This window comes from Ranitomeya variabilis, chromosome 1 (genome assembly GCF_051348905.1).
Source record: "Ranitomeya variabilis isolate aRanVar5 chromosome 1, aRanVar5.hap1, whole genome shotgun sequence".
Classification (NCBI taxonomy): domain Eukaryota; kingdom Metazoa; phylum Chordata; class Amphibia; order Anura; family Dendrobatidae; genus Ranitomeya; species Ranitomeya variabilis.
This window is the reverse complement of record NC_135232.1, coordinates 109,928,018-109,949,875: the sequence shown is the minus strand read 5'-3', so window position 1 is coordinate 109,949,875 and position 21,858 is coordinate 109,928,018. Positions and strand designations below refer to the sequence as shown.

At 42.2% G+C, this 21,858-nt stretch overlaps 1 protein-coding gene and 1 long non-coding RNA gene across 2 annotated transcripts; one reads left to right on the top strand and one right to left on the bottom strand.

Moving 5' to 3' along the window:
* Nucleotides 1-1,888: 1,888 nt before the first annotated feature.
* LOC143793759 (uncharacterized) lies at nucleotides 1,889-4,449 on the top strand. The gene is made up of 3 exons (XR_013220244.1): nucleotides 1,889-2,023; nucleotides 2,104-2,265; nucleotides 4,073-4,449. It is a non-coding gene; the product is annotated as an uncharacterized LOC143793759 (long non-coding RNA).
* Nucleotides 4,450-5,895: 1,446 nt separating this feature from the next.
* ENC1 (ectodermal-neural cortex 1) lies at nucleotides 5,896-21,705 on the bottom strand. The gene is made up of 3 exons (XM_077287642.1): nucleotides 21,287-21,705; nucleotides 12,228-14,027; nucleotides 5,896-8,634 (listed from the first exon to the last, which is right to left on the bottom strand). Exon 2 carries the CDS (start codon nucleotides 14,014-14,016, stop codon nucleotides 12,247-12,249), a length of 1,770 nt encoding a protein of 589 aa, XP_077143757.1. The 5' UTR covers nucleotides 14,017-14,027; nucleotides 21,287-21,705; the 3' UTR covers nucleotides 5,896-8,634; nucleotides 12,228-12,246.
* Between the last annotated feature and the right edge of the window lie 153 nt (nucleotides 21,706-21,858).

Here is a 21,858-nt window from a genome sequence, read left to right as displayed (position 1 = left end):
TTAATTACATTTCAAACTGAACAAAGGGAAACTTGAAAACGCTTTTATATCTTTTTTTAACTTTCTCCTGCTTTGCGGGCCTCCACCATTTTAATTTTCAGAGTTCTAGGCAGCTGCTTATAAGAACTCATGGCTGATTAGAAGAACCCATTTGGTACAAGGTTAGAGGAGGCTGGGTTTTTATAAAGCTGGGAATCTTGCAACACCTGACCTTTCCTAATGATGGAAGTGAACAAGCCATAACCTGAAGGCCGGGATCACACATGCGAGAAATACGGCCGAGTCTCGCATGTTAATACCCGGCATTGCCGCCGTCACTCAGGAGCGGAGCGTGCGGCCACATAGCTATACATGCAGCTGCACGCTCCACTCCTAAAATGCAATAACGGGCGATCAAAAGAATGCATTTGCATAAAAGTGGTATAATTAAAAACGTCAGCTCGGCGCGCAAAAAATAAGCCCTCACCCAACCCAACCCAAGATAACGAAAAATGTTAGATGGAAAATTGCGCAATTTATTTTTTTCAAGAAACTTTGAAATTTTTTTTACCACTTAGATAAAAGAGAAGCTAGATAGATTGGTGTCTATGAACTCGTAATGACCTGGAGAATCATAATGGCAGGTCAGTTTTAGCATTTAGTGAACCTAGCAAAAAAGCCAAACAAAAAAACCAGTGTCGCACTTTTTTTGCAATTTCATCGCACTTGGAATTTTTTTCCTGTTTTCTAGCACATGACATGGTAAAACCAATGTTATCGTTCAAAAGTACAGCTCATCTCGCAAAAAATAAGCCCTCACATGGCCATATTGACGGAAAAATAAAAAAGTTATGGCTCTGGAAAGAAGGGGAGTGAAAAACGAAAATTAAAAAGCTCCAGGGGTTAAGGGGTTAATCAGTACTTTTCCCGTAAGATACAAAACTTGTCCCATACATTGCATGGACGTTAATCATGGATAGCACATGGACTGTACACTGATGCCATCCGTAGTCTGTGATTTTCACGGACCTATAGACATGTATTGGTATTTTTCACCTGTGATGCTGGTAAAAAAATGTACATGTCTGTGATTTTGGCAGAAACAGGAACATGTGAACAGCACCATAGACTATAGTGGGCAGATGTTCTATTTTCACGGATAGAAAACATACATGAAAAATGGATGTCTGAATGAGGCTTTAAGGGTAAGGCGTTTTTTCAGCTTTTTTCTGCGTTTTACAGTACCAGCTATGTCTGAGATTTCAGAAATCTTATGCACACACCTTGTTTTTTTTGTCATCACTATTCTGTGCGTTGCCTTTTTTTTTTAGCACAATAGAGCATGCCACTTCTTTCATGGTTTTTCAGTGTTTTTCACCCATGGACATGAAAGGGTGGTGAAAAAACTATGAAAATCTGCAGCAAAAACGCAGGTATTTTGTGCCAAAACTTGATTCTGTAGAATATGACTTTTTTTTTTTTTTGCACTAAACTTTTATCAGCATGCCAAAAACACAACAAAAACGCAGCACAAAACCTGCTTTTTTCTGGAGCTGTTTTCCTGCCAAGAGATCAGGTTTTGCTGCAGAAAAAAACCCTGAAAACGCCTAGTGTGAACTTACCCTTAGGATAAGATAACGGGGTGATATTTCTGCTTGAGTGAATTGTCTAAAAATAAAAATCAAGGTATTCCAACAATGTGACCTTAATGTATGTGTTTTTGTAATGGTTTCCAGAAACCTCATCTCCCATGAATTGTATTGGAGTATCATTGCCCCTGATACAGGGGAAGATGCTGCAGTTCATTTAAATATTATACAAATGCTTATGATATACATATCTTTAGATTTTTTCTGCTAACTCAGGTCACATATCTAATGGTCAGAAAAAATTTTCACTTCTAGTCACTCTGTCCTCAGGCAGGTGTCAGCTCGGCTGAATGGATCCTAAACAATCAGACGTATAGTGGAAGGCTGCCCATTGTTAACTGTTTCTACAGCAACTGGCGCAGAGAAAAGGAGGAACCTCCACGTCTTCTGCCAAGGTTTTGTGTGCACGGTGCTATGAATCACTTCAGCGTGTGGGACGTTTTTGTAGCTTTTTTTTTTTCGCTCCCCTCTGCAGCGGTTGAGCAACAAGTCTAAATTCCCACATCAATGAAAGAAGCATGAGTCCAGAATGTTCCCCCCGGAGCCAAGAGGCCCACCCGGACTTCATCTACTCCACAGTCTACATATCGGAATTAATAGAGGCAATGGATCAGACCGCTGTCTCACTACACTGAATGTAAGGAGCAGAAAAAGACAACCACAAATGTTTCTTTTATTCTCTTATTCCAATATTGTAACATGAGAATATAACTAACTAAAAATATGATGGAAAAGTTTCAAAATCTGTATGAGCCATGCATTCAATGCAAAGACCACAGTTTCAGATCTTAAGAAGTTAGTCATCCATCCAAGACCGATGATTAAAGCCTCTCTGCACTTCAACCGCAGTCCGTGCCAGGAAGTGTTTCAGATGACTTAAGTAGTTGGTCCAATGCTTGAAGTATAGAGATAGAAGCCATAGCTCTAACTACTAACTAGAAAGGAAGAAGAAATCCTCAGAAGAGATGGGTGTCCAGACCCCCTGCATGTATGGGTCCAACCGAACAGTAAAAAAAATAGGGGTCCCGAACAGCCAGTGTTTGCCATACTGTCATGTGCATGACAGCGTGGCAAACACTGCCTCCGATTGGTGGTATAATCATTACCGCCGGTCAGACAGCTGCAGTTCCCATGCTGTCAAATGACGGCGTAAGTATGTATCTGAGTTAAAAAGTTTACCTCCGGTCACTGGGGCTGGCTGATGGGACGACTACTCCCATCAGACTACACCTCCTGCTGCTAATAACAGCGAGAGCATGGGCGGCTGATGAGAGTATTCATCAGCCGGCGCTCTAAATAAATAAAAACAGCATGGGTTCCCCTGTATTCTTGATAACCAGCCATGAAAAACTGATTACGGCCTACAACTCTCAGCTTTAGCAAGGCTGGTTATCAAGAATGGAGGGGTCCCCACATCGTTTTTTAAATTATTTAAATAAATAATTTAAAAAAACGGCATGGGGTCTCCCTTTTTTGACAACCAGCCAAGCCTAAGCAGACAGCTGGGGGCTGGTATTCTCAGTCTCATAAGGGTCCATGGATATTGCCTCCCGCAGGCTAAAAATAGCAGCCAATAGCCGCCCAGAAAAGGCACATCTATTAGATGCGCCAATTCTGGCGCTGTGCCCGGCTCTTCCCGCTTGCCCTATCGCGGTGGCAAATGGGGTTCATATTTCTTATAGATGCCTCTCCATTACTAAGCCTTGGGCTTGATGTCACCTGACAATAGAAGGGTGACAACAACCCCTCTCCTCCCAAAATAAAACCTCATGTGCTCGAACAGTGGGTGCTCAATATGGACTCAGAACTTTACTGTTCAGGTTCGACCATCTCTAATCCTCAGCATTAGAGCAGTATATTGTATGTGTACATCTCCATGTAGACTGAAACTTGTCTTGCTTTCATAACTCTGTTCATGTGTTTCCTGATTCACAATGTTTTTCTTTCCAAGTATAAGCTGTATATTGAGTTATTTTCCTTATACTAAAAGGTGTTTGTCAGCAGAAAATGACTGTTCAGACCAAGCACACCCTGGGCATAGTCAAACAGTTCCATACATGTTCCCACCTACTTGCTTTACATCTATCACCGCCCTCCTCTAGCTCATGTAAAGTGAGAGCTGTCAATCAAGGAAGAGGAAGTGGAGATAGTTACAAAACAAGTGTGCACCAAGTGTAATGACTGCCTGAGCTTGGTTTGAATAGTCATTTTATGATGACAGACTCCATTTTTAAAAAAAACCTCTAGTGAAGAGGTTTTTAATAAAAACATATATATTTTTTTTTAAATTTAAACTATTGCTTTCCTATATGAAGAATGTTAAGTCCCCGTGTAGTAGACTAAGGGGGCACATGGGATTATAAGGCCAGGTTATGATTAAATGGTTGAATATTGGCCCTTTGCTAGTACTGTGTATATATGTTTCTCATGGGTTAATCTTGCAGCATTTTTGTCGGGCTACATCGATGCTGGGCATATGTGGCATTGCTGGTTAGATGTGGAATCCCTTGACGTTTTCCCGCCGAAACCCAGGAATTGCAGGATTGGTGGATCAGCTGGAAGGCGGCGGAGGATTGATCTATTTAACACTCCTGATGGCCAGCGACTAAGCATTCCTAACCTTTAAGATTGAAGATCTGCGGCCCACCATCTCCAAGTTTTTCTTACTTTATCATATGCATTTGCTGCTTGCTTTATTTGAAGGAGGTTACAGCCAGCTCTCCGGCCCGGTGGTGTTTGTTAAATTTAAATGTTTGTTAGTGCAGCTCAAGTCAATTAAGGACTGAGCCACTGTTTACTGATTGGTCTAGTATTACATTGGTCCAAGATATATTTAATTGTTAATATTCCCTTAATAAAACATTGCAGTCTGTTTTCCCAAAGTCATAGTGTTGTGGCCCTTATTTATTTAGGTTAAGTAATGGTAGAGTATAGCCCTTATAATCCCATGCAGAATATGTCCCATCTCCATAGATTGTGTTGAGATATGATTTCTAAGTAGGGTTCTTGGGCCTACTAGAAATACAATTGATGTTTGTTAGACAATCTTGGTACCCCAATAACTGTTTGACAAATTTCCATAGGTTTTCAGTGGGGTAAAAGGTAAGTAGCTGCCAGACACCTCTGGTGGACATCATCTCCCCTGAGAACACAGGAGTGGATGTTAAAGTCTAAAGGTACCGTCACACTAAGCGACGCTGCGGCGATATAGACAACGAGCCGACCTAAACTAGATTGCTGGAGCGTCGCTGTTTAGGTCGCTGTAGAGACGTCAGACACAGCAACTTCAGAACGATGCAGGAGCGATCCAGTGACGTAACGGCGACTCACTTCTCGTTCTCGCTCGTTGCTGGCGTTGTTGCTTTTGATGTCAAACATGACGATACACGCCGACCTGGCGACTAAATAAAGTTCTGGACTTCTAGCTCCGACCAGCGATGGCACAGCGGGATCCAGATTGCTGCTGCGTGTCAAACACAACGAGATCGCTATCCAGGACGCTGCAACGTCACAGATTGTTGTCGTTCTCTTTGCAAAGTTACTGAGTGTGACGGTACCTTAAGGCCATGTTCAGACATTGAGTATTTGGTGAGTATTTTACCAAAACCAGGAACGGGTGAAAAGAGCAGAAATAGTGCACTTGTTTCTATTATACTTTCCCTCTGACTGTTCTACTCTTGGTATTGGCTTCTGAAGTTTAGCTCAAGTTCTTAAAAATATGATTAATAAGAATACATTATTTTAGAAATCTTTTTGCTGTATGTGAATTCGATGAGAATTTAAGTCCAATCTATTAGCTTTAAATAGAGGGTAGGGTATCTTCGATTTGCTAATTCAGTCTGAGTCGAGGCCAACTAGATTTGGGTTTTGTGGTCTTTCCAGTTAAAAAGCTTCCATGAGATCTAAGTATGGCTCAGTTGTACTTGTATCTGTAATACTATGTTACAATATTATGTTCCCCCTCACCGCTCTTTTCCCAAGTTATCCATATGTTGAATCCCGAGTGAACCTTGAGCTCTAGTTTTAAATGATAAAATGTAGGGCTAGACTGACGCAGATGCTAATCTTGTCCCGTGGTGTTTCCGTTAATGCCGTCCAAGAAGGAGGTTATAATAATAAAGAACGCAGGCTTTGAAGTCAACTTGAATCCATTACACTTCAAATCCGCAACAATAGAGAATCTATCCAAAAGTATACAACTGTGAGGCATAAAAGCTTTGTTGTATCTGCTAAGAAAACACAATAAAAAAAAAGGACACAAATATTTAAACAGTGCAATTTTATTATTTTCTTACCACAAATTCACTTGAAAATAAAATGCAACAAGTATATAGCGGAACCAGAGAACACGTACAAAACGAACGCCTTTGGCAAAAAAAAGTTACAAAAAGAAATTCCCATTAATAAATAAATAAATAACTTTGGATGATGTCAATACCGATCCGACAAGCAGACAATTAACAGTTATACAAAAGACGACAAAGTATTTAACAAGAAGATAGGATGAGAAATTGGGGGTAGTTCCAGGTAAGAGCAGAATAACACTGTACAGACACTAGGTGCCAACAAGTTTGTACAAAGGAGAAAGGACAATGTGTGACCTGGGGTGGGATGTGGGGGGGGAATGGCCTGAGAAAGTGACCTCCACGGCTTCTTATTTTACCACTGTGAGTAATTAAAGGTCAGGTCTTGTTACACCGGCAGCTTCCTGTGAAGAGGCCGCGGCCTCCTTCCTGGTCTTCCTTGACCTTTACACCGATTCCATTACAGTTGTATTTTTACCTTTTGCAGCATTGCAATTTGAGTTTATGAGAACCCCAGGCATTCCTACTGTACATACAGCAGAAATAGGACAGATACGGCAGAGTTGTGCGAGGATTACCAACCAGTAATCTTGAGGTAATGCTTTGTGAAAGCCATTTACTGGCCACTTAATATTCATTACTGATGGTCCTTCATCAGGCCGGCTGCTAATGGTTATGCCTTGAGAGGCAGATTTGCGACAGCAGCTGTGGTACATATCTGTGAATTAGTCACATTTGGTATAGCTGTGAGGACGAGCTCCAGCCAGGCATTCCTCAGCCTTTATATGAGAGGGACACTCATATCAAATTTATACCACATTGGCGATTGGATATTCAGAAAACAAACGCAGGTCTTCACAAGACGACCAGGGCTCTGCATCTGTGGAGCAAAGCTTAAAGGGGATTTCCAGGACTTTTATTATTTTACTACAGACCTAAGAACTAACAGGCAGGTAGCTGCTAACTACCTGCCTGTTCTACCCAGCGCCAGCTCAGAAAGTTCACGTACTGCTCCTGCCAGCGATTCTGCTGCTTCATGCCAACAGAGCAGCTCTTCCTCTTCTGGGCTGCTCTGTCGACGGGTAGTGACTCCTAACGTCATGCTGATTGACAGCAGGATCCCCACTGCCTATTAGTATGACATCGCTAGTCATGCCCCGTCAACAGAGCAGAGTGGAAGAAAAGCAGCTGCTCTGACGACGCGATGTCAAACGGAGCCCCATAATCGAGGTCAGTAACTATTGTGAGCCATCAGAGATCGGTGACGGGCAGAACTGGCAGGTAGTTAGTCTGTTAATTCTTAGAGCCATAGTAAAAAAAATAAATAAATGGAAAAAAAAGGATACTCCATTAATGGGATCATTTACTATCAGAATGTAAGGACTGTGTTTAAGGAAATATTTTAACTTTACAGGCAAGTTCTTGGAAAGAGGCAGCAGCAGCGATCAGCTAAACAGCGTGGACCTGACCACTAACAGCTGTCCCATAATCAGCCAATCACCTGCGCTTACACGGTCTAACCACCAATGATTAAGGTGGTTGAAGAAAGTGGTTAGTCAATTAATAGGTCTATTTCAAAAGGGATTGTGCACTGACTTATAGGGTTTGTTGTATTTGGACAAACAATGAAATAAATTAAATGATAAATTCAGCTCTGCCTGGAATTTAGATTGTGATGAGCGCTATGTAAGCAACACATAAATAATAATAAAGACTGTACAAACCAAGCACAGGTGTTGCCAAGAATTCAGTGTACCTTCCCACCTACTTGTTTTTTTGGCCATATCTGTCCTTCTCTGGCTCTTGCAATGCCAGAGCCATCAACCAAAAAAGAGTAATAAGTGGTTTGAAAGTGGACTGAACCGTTTGGCCACGTCAAGGGTACACCGGGCATCCGTGCTTGGTTTGCGCAGTCATTGGACTGACAGAGTAATGCTGACACATTCTCAGATCTGGTCATTCGCCATTTTTATACTGTTTGCAATGCTGCATGCAGGTATCCCAATACCCTGTCTTAAAATGTTGTAAAGGTCTTGAAATATACATTTAATCAGGCCTTTAACATGTCAATACAACTACAAGTATTGTATCAGCATGCAGACAGCACGGGACAATAAATAGACATCTGGGAATGTAATAAAGTCATATATAAATAGGCAAATGAAATGGTAATGGAGTCTGGGTACATCCAATATTTGTTCACAGTTTTTTCCTCTGGCTAGGTTACAGTTGTGGTTTTCTGCTTTGTTAGTGTTTAGAAAAATGTCAATGGCATGGCCCACTTGTGTAGTCTTATGTCGGGATATGTGCAGCTCGAACTGTGTGCAACTTGACATCTTTGCTACTTGGAACCCGCCGGCTTCCCCCACAGCTGGTGCTGACATTTCTATCTCCGATGGAATCAGATGATAAACTCGTCCACAGAGAAAAGAGTCCAGATGGATTCAGACATATTAAATACTCTCCTGGGGGTTGCAAATACAAAGCCAAATTTAAAAAACAACAATTTCTGATTCATTGGATTCTGATTCGAAGGAGTTAATACTGAGGTCTGAAGGAACCGTTTCTGCAGCCGAGACGCCAGAATTCCCAGCTGCAGGAGGGAGAATGTGAGATTGGCAAATGTCTTCTTTTAAAGATCAAAAGTTCTTTTGTCATGTTCTTCTAAGAGCTGGCCCCCGAATCTTCACAGCTGAGGTCCTCTGTGGTGGACAAAAGAAAGACAGAGGACAGCCATTAGTCTCATCTCCAATAATACAGGCAGATGTACAGAACATACACCAAATGGTGCATCACCCAGATAATAGCCACAAAATGACACCATAATCATAAAACTAAATCCTAAATAAGATTAGTCACCTCGCACCATAGGGGTCCCGCAGTAACTCGGGGGTAATTAATGTGTAGCGTTTGCTTGGAGCAATTCTTGAATAAAACGGAAACCAATTCTCTGGAGGAGACAGATGTAAGGCTAGAGGAATGGTTACGATACGTCTCAGAAAGGTGTGCCTCACATGAAAAGATTACCCAGAATATAGATCCCATGCCATCTGAGATTTCCTATTAAAGGAGTTTTCCAGTCAAAAATATGTATAAAATGAGACAAATATAGTTTCACTATCCAAGGTGTCCCCCATAATCAGGTGTCCTCTCCAATCTTGGCGACTGCAGCTCTACTTCTGGCTTGTGCTCAACACAGGAAAGAGTTTCTTATGTTGGCACACAATCAGTATGTTGTAAGGGGGGCTGGCTCATTTCAATAGCTAAGCCAGACCCCTTGTCTGTCACAGCCAATGGATAGCTACTGATAAAAGGAACCAAGTCAGCCTCCATCACACACTGCACCGATCATGTGTCAAAAGAGGAAACGCTCTCCTGGGTCAAACAGAGAACCTGATGTGACAACTAGAGCGGATATTGGACATTTTGAGGCAACCAGCATATTAAAATGGAAATATATTAGTAAGTTACAAAGGCCAATCTAGAAATATTTTTTGACTGGACAACCACTTTTTAAGAGTTATTCCAAAAATAGCGAGTTCTCTCCTTTCCAGATGAAACAAGGGCTGCCATTGTCCTTGGATTTCTCCAGTTCCGTAGACAATTAAAAGGGAACCTGTCACCCCCAAAATCGAAGATGAGCTAAGCCCACCAGCATCAGGGGCTTATCTACAGCATTCTGTAATAGATAAGCCCCCGATGTATCCTGAAAGATGAGAAAAACAGGTTAGATTATACTCACCCAGGGGCGGTCCCGCTGCGGTCTGGGTCCGATGGGCTTTGCGGTCCGGTCCGGGGCCTCCTATCTTCATAGGATGACGTCCTCTTCTCGTCCCTGTTGAGGGCAGAGCAAAGTACTGCAGTGCGCAGGCGCTGGGCCTCTCTGACCTTTCCCGGCGCCTGCGCACTGCAGTACTTTGCTCTGCCCTCAACAGGACAGACAAAGTACGTCTGCACCGAAGCCGCAGCGTGAATACAAGAAGAGGACGTCATCCTATGAAGATGGGAGGCCCCGGACCCCGGACCGCGACGCCTATCGGATTGAACCGCCCGCCCAGGTGAGTATAATCTAACCTCTTTTTCTCATCTTTCAGGATACGTCGGGGGCTTATCTACAGCATTACAGAATGCTGTAGATAAGCCCCTGATGCTGGTGGGTTTGGCTCATCTTCGATTTTGGGGGTGACAGGTTCCCTTTAATTCAGCACAACCTGAGCATTTGTACTCTCTCCATTCAAGAGAGCCCCATTTTTGGAAGTTCTAATGGTACAAACAGTCGGAGTGCCAGAAATCATCACCGATCCAAAGTATAAACAATAACTTGCTATTTTGGGAATTACCCTTAAAGTCTTTTAGGCTTTGAAGATACCATACTGTGTATTATTTGCTCATTTTATATGAGGAACCATATGTTCTCTAAAGTTTAGTTTTACTAAAATACCAAACTCCTTCATACAAAGAAATTAACCCTGCATACTACCCTAAACAAATCTGAGTTATTCCCTACCACTTCTGTCCATGTGTAGGTACTGCAACCAAGCTGCACTTGGCTCTCATGATTGAGGGGCAATCTGCTATTGGACCACCACCAACCTGAATATTATGGCATACTACAGTATATCTTTTTAAGATGGGAAAACCTCAACATCCATAAATTATACATTATTCCTATTCCACGTAGAATTTTAGTATTCAATGCACACATTTTTCTAATGAGCCATGGCGCATATGGACTCAGCGTGGTAAATTCATCCCAAAAGTAGCAGCATGCAAGCCATAATCATAATTTCATTCAGCACCAAGCCAGCTGGATTACATTGGAACGAGGTTACCTGCCCTGACCTTGCTTTATACAGTTACGCAGTCTTAAAAGAACTGGGATTTCAGGTCGGCTGGTCTTTAACATTTTAACCAAGAAGCCACACCTGCCCCAGGAGGTCAAATAGGAGGAAAAAAAGAAGAAAAGTTTCATGTATCATTTCCCCAGGAGAAGATTAATCATCTTTCAAGCTTCTAAAGAATGAGACAAAACACACAGAAAGGAATAACAGAAAGGCCCGGCCTTCACGGACTTAACCATTACTGGCGCGGAGAGCATGAGGAATCTTATTGTTTTATTTACACATCTACGACCAGTCGGAAATGTGTGCGGCTGCTTGAAAACACTTCACATACTTGTGATAAAAGATATTTGCTGAAACAACAGGGCATGAAGAGGGGTAATGTACGTCAGGGTTACCTCTCAAAAGTTATGTACTGTATAAGCAATGGCGGGGAGGAGGGCAAACACGGTCCCACGCCCAGCCTGGGAGCGCTCCCTATATGACCTTGACCGTGTAGGTCTATTGATGCTGAAGGCACCCATATAACAAAGATTCTTACTACTAATTGTACGTGTAGTGCAGAAAACATGCTAAGAAAGCAAAAAAAAAAAAAATCATATATAACTATGGTAATTCAGGGGGCATCATTTGCCCCCGTCACCCACTGATAAACCATTATTTAGCAGAATGTCTCCCAGGTCTTGTAACTACAATCCCCTACAGTCATCAAAAGAAAAGCACAACAAAAACACTGCATTCTCTACACCAGTGTTCCCCAACTCCGCTCCTCAAGAGCCACCAACAGGTCATGTTTTCAGGATTTCCTTAGTATTGCCCAGGAGATAATTGCATCACCTGCACAGGCCGGAATTCCATCACCTGTGAAATACTAAGGAAATCCTGAAAACGTGACCTGTTGGTGGCTCTTGAGGACTGGAGTTGGGGATCACTGCTCTACACTGTTAAAGATCATATTCCAATGTGGAATAGGTGTAATAATAATAATATTAGCAAATACCTCCAATTAGAAATGTAGTATAGTTCTTCTGATTAGCTATGTCTCTTACCCATGTGCAGGACATTGCAGTAGCTTAGGCTTCCATGGTAACAGCTACTCACGCAGTGTAACAGTCATTATGTGAGTGGCCATAATCATGGATATCTAAGCTACTGCAATGCCCTGCACATATGGCAAGGACATAGTTAATCAGATGAACTACTGTATACTACGTTTTAAATTGATGGCATTTGCTAATATTATTACACCTACTACATATTAGGATAGGACCTTGGAGATGGGCATACCCCTTTATGACGCTCGTAATTTGGGCAGCATGATTGACCCTTTAACAGCACACAAGTACTTTAAATAATGTCACATATTCACGCAGATCTAAATGCTCCACTGTTCCCACAAATATAATGTAATAAACATTTTTTTAGAATGTTGTGTCTTATTGCATGAAACTTACCATGCCAATCCACAGTGCTTTAAGAGGGCAGATGTTTCCATGTGCTCACAAATGCCGTGGGGATAAGGGAGTAAGGTACGGTCGTTATGCTGTTCCACGCATCAATAGTTGGGTCATAACAGTCCAATGTTTTGCACCTCTGAATTCCAAAGTAGCCTCCAACTACAAACAGTTTATTGCCAGATGCTACGGCATGACAGCTCATTCTTTTGGCCGTCACATCTCCAGCTTTAGTCCATTGATACGTTTCACTGTTGAATTTATAAGCTGAACAGGCAGAGAATTCAGTGTCCCCTCCCATGATAAAGATCTGGGTTCCCAGAACAGCTGCAGCTGTATATCGCCATGGCTGTGGACAAGTGGCTGGTACGCTCCATCTGTTCTCAGAAGGATCATAGCACTGAACTTTGGGTAACTTATCGTGGCTAACACTAGTGCCGCCAAAGGCAAATAATTTAAGCTTTGCACTAACCACAGCAGCATTGCTAACACCTTCTCGGAGAGGCGCTACCATGGTCCACTTGTTGGTAGCTGGGTCATACTGTTCTACCTGTTTTAAGGACACTGATGGAGATGCTGGGAGAGAGCCAGTTGCTGCTGTGTGCCCCCCTACTACATACAAACTGTGTTTAAGTTCAGCAGATCCATGACCAAATCGTGCCACCAGCATGGGTGCAGCCTTTGACCACTCTTCATGAAGGGTGTCATAGACCCACACATCCTTTGAAACACCATTCTCTGAACCCCTTCCACCAGTGATATAGACTTTGCAGCCAATGGCACATGCACTGAATTCTTTGCGAGGACTTGGAATGTCTGCCTTGGGTATAATTTCTTTTGCCTTCTGGTCAACAAGGTATAATTTATCACACATGAAAGTCTGTCCGCCCAGGAGAAATAAAGCGTGGCCGGTTTTGCGAGGTTTCGCACACATACTTGTCACCACTCCATCATTTTGCAATATTTTTAACTTGCACCTAATCGCTTCTTCTACAAGCTCTTTGCTTTTTTTCTGCTTAATGATTAGCTCCTCCATGGCCACATTCTCCATGAGATATATGGCTGGTAACAAAGCTAATCGTACAGTCTGGAGCAGCTCAGGTAAGTAACAGTAACGTTTATTTAGGTCGTAGTTAATCCAGTTCATTGCAGATTCATATACCATCCTCTCATCTTCAGTTTCCAGTTCTTCATGTGCCAAGAGTTGGACAACAAACTCTTTGGGTAACTGAAGAAAGTCTTCCGTTTTGCAGATGGTTTGGAAGTTGGTAAGGCACATTCTCCAAGCTAGTTCGTACAGCTTAGTACATTGGTGGGCATCAGAGAGGAGAAGCATGCCTAAACAATTGGTTGGATGAAGGTTCTTCTCTAGGAACTCAGCACATGCATCTCGGATGTCCTCAAACTCTAACATATCTCCAGCTTCCAAAAGGGATTCTGCATTTTCTTCATTTATTATGACTCTGGAGGAATATGCATAATCCAAAAGAAGTTCTAAAACTTCAGGGTGGATAGCATTGTGAAAGTTCACCTCATTGGCCTGGCTTTCTTTAAGACCTCCACTAAACATTGCTTCGAAGTAGCGACTGCAAGCAGCAAGGACAGCACGATGGCAGGGAAAAGACCTGTTTCCCGCCAGTAATAAGACATCCGTGAAGAGGCACTGCTGTCTTAAAAGATTAAGATGAGTTAGCACATTGTCAGCATATGAAGACTTGTGGAATAGGTAAATGTTCATAGAGCCAGTGCTGGCTCTGGACTTGCGGTTCTCATGTATGCTGACCGACATTTTCTTCACTTCTGTAAGAGACAAAACAACAGATGTACAATTACTCATTCAGACAGGGGAAACGGCAAATTATCCAGCCTCACTTTCCCAGCTTACTAGTCCTTATTATAGTAGGATTCCACTACCCTCTTACTGGGCTGGACCAAAACTTCCACAAATGCAGTCAATTCATTTAGAAGGGATTCATACCATCCAAGCCTCCACTAATACTACTTGTCAAAACAACTAAAATACATTTAAAAACAGCCTAACTTATGAAATGACCACATGAACCGCATAAAAACCACAACACCACCAAAGAAACACCAACCTTAAATGTACAAAACATAAAATAATATAAAAGTAGAGATAACGGAATCTGACATGTTTCTGGACTTCATGTTGGAAACCAGTAATTTCTCTTCTGTTCTGCTTGCTTACAGGCAATAATAGATAACAAGAGTTCTTCGGTTTAATAAACTTCTTCAAATAGTGAATTCTAAATTAAGTATGAAGAGTCCTAATCTTAAGGCCCCATACACATCAAACTAATGTCGGCTTAATCTGTCGATAGCGATGGGTTTGGCCGACGGTCTAATGTGTATGGGGGCACCGACCGATTGATTGTTGGGAAAGATGTCTACCTTGCATGTCTGATTTCAGTCTGCCGACTGTATTGTTCTACCGAATATAAGTAATCGGCCGACTGGTCAAATGTCAGATTTCTCAAGGAAAACAGGAGCGCTCAGCCGAACGAGCGCTCCTGTGTAGTTGGCCAAGATGACTGTCAGACGAACCATCGTCCGAAGCATTGTTTGCCAAGAGCCATCCAATGTGTATGGCCAGCTGTAGGACCATCATCAACAAGCCAAGGCAAAGAGTATCTAGGAAGAACATATCTCCCTCTAGAACAGGCAGTATGTCCATGCATTATCTGGACAGCTTGCTTATTTTAATTGGCACTGTGTAATGTTTTATTTGCTGTATGGTGGTAATGCAAGAAAGTTAAGCACTTTTTGCTAAACTCAACCACAGATTACAGCCAATTGATGGGGTTACCACCATTATGACACCCTATGATCAGCATATTGATGTAGAACTCCAAAGTTGGAGCCCCCTTTAAGTTTTAGTATGTTTAACATCTACGTTTCCCCAGCTAACAGCTCACATCTTGATGTTAACAATCCACTTTCTACAAGTTTTTTCCTGTAAAACAAGAATACACTTTGATGCATCAATAGTAGTGAATTTTACAATTATGACATTTTTCTGTTCATATGATATACTTCATACTTTCCATAAAGTGGTATAAGGGTGACATATTTAAACAAACCATTTCCGCCTGCTCACCAGTCTTGTAAAACCAGTTATTCGGCATCTTTAAGATATACAGAAGACCCGTGTTCACCAGAGAACGTGCCCTGCTTTCCCCCTTCTCACACCTCCATCTGTGACATTCATTCGAGTCACTTTACACATGTCAGCATACAAATAGCACAATCATAACAGAAAAACATATCAGATAGTGCTGATACATGGGGTAAGAGGAGCAGGCAATCTAGACACTTACATGTGTTGAAACATGACAGCATTGAGCACAGAACTGCTCAGTGTAAATTAGTGGAGACTACCGAGGGATGCGACATGTTGAGAAAGACCAAGCACCAAAATGTGACAGGTCAACAGCTGCACAAAACATTAGGCAGGAAATACCTCTGTGATCTTAAGTTTACTGGCCCTAACTAATTAAACATCCTCCGTGCAGAACTTCCTGAATTCGACTTATGAACAGAAGCCTAGGTCAGTGCAACTCAGGACAAGCACTATTCATAGTTTTAAGGTTGAAGGTAGATAGAAGTTCATAGAGGTCAACCTATAACCTGATATGTTGATCCTGAAGAAGGCAAAAACCACATGTAGCAGATTCTATTTGCCACATATTAGGGGACAAAATTCTTCTGACTTTATATATAGCAATCAAACCAATTCCTTGGATTAATGTCCCAGCTCTATAATATAGCTAGCACTCAACCTGTAATTTTACATTTTTCAAGAAAAATATCCAAGCCCTCCTTGTACATTTTTAGTGTACATTGCACCCACCAGATGAAATATTCTGAGGGCCCACCCTCCATTTATACAGAGTATATTCATGTCCACTTTTAATTGCTCTCTTTTCACACGTGTCATCAAAAAGATCTAATAGGCTATTTGGGAATCAACCCAATGGAAATAAACTAGTAACTCCAAAGTCAGCTACAAATGGGGAGGTGGGGTCTTCTGCTGGACCTTAGGGTCCTAATCAAATCTCATAACATGGAGTCTTTTGAGGTGGAAAAAAAAATCAAACATGGTTTTTCAAGAGAAAATCCAAGTCAGGAATCCATGTGTTTTTTTTTTTATGAAAATTTTGAAGCATACAGCCTTGTGACTTGACAGTGCCAAGTTTGGAGCAGATTCTGCTGTGTTTTCCATGGTAAAAACATGATGGGTGAACAATACATACCCTTAGATGTGGTTTTGAAGAGTTTTGATGTTATTTTTTCCCCCACACTTTTTTCAGCCTTTTAACTTCAGTGTCAAATTTGGGGCAGATCCCCATGGGGTCTCAACATCAAAGAAATGACTTTTTTTTTCTTGAAACAAGGTTTTAAATACCTCTTTGGAAAGAACTTGTCTATATGTTTAACACCTAAGTGGATTTCATGCTCCCAAATCTATGTAAAAGCAATAAAAAAAAAATTATTTGTGAACATGCCTCTTGTAATCTCGTTGACTAGTCTGATCAAGAGTTTTGAACATGCAGAAGTTTCTTCTAGATTTTATACAACTTTATTACAGTGCTGGAGTAAAAAAAATTGTAATATAAAATAATTGCTTCTGGCAAATTTGTTGGTTTCTATACATGTCGATGAATGGTTAAATTGATGGACCAATTGACATCTGGACTGGACGCTACAATGAATTGGATCTCTACACCACTTTGTCTATGTAGAAAAATAAACTTGTGATTTTCAGGGTGTATTGGAGTTTTGCATGCACCAGCATGCCTTCACCGTAGTGATGAAATGTTACATGTTCAGTTGGGAAACAACAGGACTTATCAAAAAAAGGGCTTCATCGTTCTTAGAGATGATGGCATTTCCACAAGATGTATGTTCGGTAATTTCCAAATCAATGTAGAGAGTCGAGTACAGACATAACCTCTTCTCCATTAACACTTAAGCGTCCCTATTTCTATTTCTCCCAATTAGGTGGGGTCCCTAGATGATGGAGACATACCTATGATGTTTTTCTGGCACATCAACAGAATATGCCATAAATATACAATATGGGTAGACCATTTAGAGATGTGCTTCATTCATGTTGCCTCCACCCCTAAAACGGACACCACACACAGCTGTCTGAACCAGGCAGTGATAGACATACAGATCTCAGGAAAAGGGAATGTGTACAAGCGGTATCTCAGCTCCTTAAAGGAACAAATGCAACGTCTATCATTTATTCAGATTCCTCACTACACATTTTTTCCATTGCACTTTATAGCCAGACGGCAATCCTAAAACGTAACGTGTGTGGAAGATCAGATGCTAACCTGTCATTCAGTACTGAAGTCAATGAAGAAGGGAAATCAGTGGGTGTCTGTATGTAACGATGATCTCATCACAAGAAAAAACTAAATTGAGTATCTCACTTATACAGTAACCTGAAGGAATTTATAACCCTCGCAGGCTGGAAGGAATGTACATGTGTATCTGACTTCAAGGCTTCCTTTGAAAGGTTGTCAAGACCAATCAAACCTGTGAAGTACAAGAATCAGTCACCCCGTCGGTGTTAAAAAGGACTTAGAAAAGAGAAATGGAGTGACTACATATTCTGTAATCAATGATGAAAGGCTTTCCTTGACCCGGTTGAGACTTGTATTGTATAGTGATATAATGGCCCACATTTATTAATGCTGTCTAATAGATTGCACTAGGTTTATGCAGTTTATGTGACAAGGCGCCATATCACAGTCATGATTTTGTACATCTTGGTTGAACTCAGGCAATTTCTTTTGCATATAACAACCCTTAGGCCACGCTCACATGTTGAGTTTTTTTTACCTCAGTATTTGTAATTCAAAACCAGGAGTGGAACAATCAGAGGGAAAGTATAATAGAGACATTTCACCACTTCTGTATTTATCACCCACTCCTGGTTTTGGCTAACAAATACTGAAGTTAAATACTGAACGTGTGAACGTGGCCTTAAGCTCCCTATACACATTAGATACCAGTTGGCAAAATCAATGATCGTTGTTCTGGCAACTATCTTACGCACTCTTCATACACAGGAGCAGTAACTTATCTGTATCTCTAGAGAACAAAAGTAAGGACAGACTGAAATCAGACATGGTAGATCCTTATCTCACCTGACATCATATGGCTGGGATGCCGTCACATACAGATTAGACTGTCGGCTGAACCTGTTGGTATTGGTGGATATAGCGGACTTCAGTCTAATGTGTATGGGGCTAATCTCAGGTTGACTTAAGCTGCATTTTCACTGAAAAATACTTGTGAATGAGCGTGATTGAAAAGAATCGTGCCACGATTCTCTTGCAGTATAAACAGGCTTGTGACCACCCGATGAATAAGCAAAATGATCTTCTGTGTAGTCCAAGATCACCATTCTCAGTGGTCCATCATCCTATGTAGACAATTTAAAGCACTGCTGAGAACAATGGCCTCCCATACGCCCTGAGCGATCCAATACAGATCGCTCAGTGCACCTCATTTACTGTGGTCTGCCTGTGTAGAGTACTCGCGATCACTAATCAATTAAGGTTTACTCTTCGATTAAGGTTTAAGGCTATGTTCACACGCTGCGGTTTTTGCTGCGGATCCGCAGCGGATTTGCAGCTGCGGATCCGCAGACGTTTTCCATGCAGGGTACAGTACAATGTTACCCTATGGAAAACAAAATCCGCTGTTCCCACTTTGCTTTTTTCCGCTGGAAAATCCGCGCTGATTTTCTGGGGAAAAAAAAGAAGTAGCATGTCACTTCTTTCTGCGGATTCCGCAACTGTTTTCCACCAGCACCAATAGGAAAGTGCAGTTGGAAAACCGCAGTGGAATCCGCAGAAGAAACCGCACAAAAAAACGCAGGGAAATCCACCGCGGTTTTGCACTGCGGGATTCCCAAATCAGGACCTGAAAAATCCGCAGGAAAAAAAGGATGGTGTGAACAAGGCCTAATGGTTGGCAGTTGTATTGTGCCATCGGTCAGTCCGTGTAAACGGACCCCTAAAGTCAGGAGACAAACGGCCAGTTTGGGCAGCATGGTCCGTAGACAGTTCATGAATTGTTGAGGAGTGAAACCGGCCTTACAAACCAGGCACATGTTTAGACGCACCATGTTCATGCCCTTTTTCTAGGCAACCTTAAGATATATATAAATGTTACACACACACACACACACACACAACCCATGTTTAGCTTTCCAGACTTTCATATATAGAGAACATAGTGATATCCAGCCATGAAAAACATCATTGCAAATAATGCACCACCCAACAGCATCTTGATAGCCCTTAGACATGACATACGGGATTGTTATGGCCTTAGTAATGAGGATAAAACAGACAGAACATAGCATATTGGTAACTCCCTAGCAATAATTCATTTCCACTACATCTGCTTGTATAACATGGGACATTAGTCCTCACAGCTTTGACAAGTCTGTCTTGATCTAATAGGAACAAGCATCTCGTAGCACTCATCCATACAAAGGGAACACAACGTGACAGTCCTCAAGTCTTCCAAGGATCCACACAACATATCCCTACTCTGACACAATACAATATGACTACAAGTCGAGTGCCATCCATCAGCAGTGCTAAGCACATACTGGCAAGGAACCAAGCCCAATTAAATACCTCTAGATGTACAAACCATTGCCGCCCTTCCACCACGTTCACATATTTCATCAATTTCTAGAATACGTTAACATGTGATTGTGCAAACAAAGCGCCATTCTCCAGCGCACATGTGGATGTATGGCATACTCCGCATAGCCAATGTGCATCTGTAACCAGCACTCCTCGGAGCCTCAGCTCAGGGTGGAAACACGCTTTTAGCCTAACCGAACATGACAGCTGAATACGCAGCACGTGTAAGGAGCATTAGGTGCATCCAAAGCCGTGTCTAGGAAATTATTTAATGCTGAACCCGAGAGCTCGCAGGTCCGCACACTGCCAAGTATTTCCTGGACAAAATAGTCATTCATTTCCAATAGCGGATGTTGTAGAGCCACACAGAATGCAAACTATTATCCAGCCCCCATGTCTGCCCCATCTTTGTATGTTGCAATATTCTGCATAGATCAGATTGACTCTAACCAATACATGTTGCCGTACATGTTTTATTGTCAAATATTACTATAGAAATATATAACAAAAGGGAAACAATGTGATGTAGACCAGCAAACATGAACGCTCCACATATACATGACTGCCTGGTATCGCTTCTGATTCTTAATATTTATCATGCAAGAAGTGGTTTAGGGTAACGCGGTGCTCATATAAAGGGCAGGGGGCGATTTAGGGAGCATTTCCTGTGCAGCAGCCGCTTGCTCCCTGGCCATGCTGTCTAGGAGCTCAGACATACTGGAAAGCTGGGAACATAACAAGCATTCATTCAAATATCGCTCCTCCCTGGATCAGAAACCCACAGCAAAAGGCATCGCCGTTACCATAACAATCCCAAAACCAGAGCTTCGGACCCATCACACTGCTACATCCACAGGGTTACAGACAGAGGAGACCGAATCCCAAAACATACAACAATGTAGACGAGCCCAATGTATGATTTCTTCACATGCCACTCCGTGGGGGCTACCATGTTTTTTTATAAAAAGATATCTGGACCATTGTATATTGCCAGCACTTATTATCTCTTGGATCACCTCTATCTTCCTAGATTGTAAGCTCTTGTGAGCAGGGCTCATAGTGTTACTATGTCTGAATTGTAAAGTGCTACGGAATATGTTGGCGCCATATAAGAAACCCTACGGAAAACCACTGCAGTACGTACACTAGGTGCTATGAGAACACAATACATTACTGATTTCGCCTGATAACATTACCCTTCCTCATCATCCGGATCGCTAGTATCAACACCATTTTCATTCCTGGTGACCACATAAATAGTGTTTTCCCAGAATATCCCAAAAGTTACCCCCAATGCACACGACTAGTTTACCAATATGGTAAGTGCAGTCCTAAGCACCCAACCCCACATCCACTTACCCTCAGCTCATGTCACTGTGCGCTCTGCTGGTCTTGATGTAGCAGTTGGGACAATTATTTTCTTGTTCCAGTCTCTCCCAGACCTTACAAAGTCTCTTCCAGCAGTCACCCAGTTATCCCGGGCTCACAGATGAGATGCACTAGGCTTCATGGAGGACACATGGGCAGCAGGCTGAGGTGGGGAGACTATGCCACACAAGGGGAGCAAGGCAGCAGGCTGAGGTGGAGACACCATGCCACACAAGGGGAGCAAGGCAGCAGGCTGAGGTGGAGACACCATGCCACACAAGGGGAGTAAGGAGCAGCCTGCACTGTGTCTGAGCGCTTGTGGCTCACTGCAGCCTGGCTTCATTCACAGAGGTGTTAGAGGCACAAGGAGGAGGGAAGGCGGATGAGCACACCCACAGTGCTCAATGCTCCTGCAGTAGGGGCTGGGGATATGCTAATACACCCAAAACTCTTCCTGAATGAGGACAAAGGCATTGCCAATAGCTAGCAGTGACTGAGGAGCAGCCCTGACACTCTCTCATCCCTGTGTAGGGCTCATGCAGACGAGTGTATACATCGGACGA

Coding starts and splice junctions, on each gene's coding strand:
- ENC1 (XM_077287642.1), bottom strand. CDS start 14,016: ATGTCGGTCAGCATACATGAGAACCGCAAGTCCAGAGCCAGCACTGGC.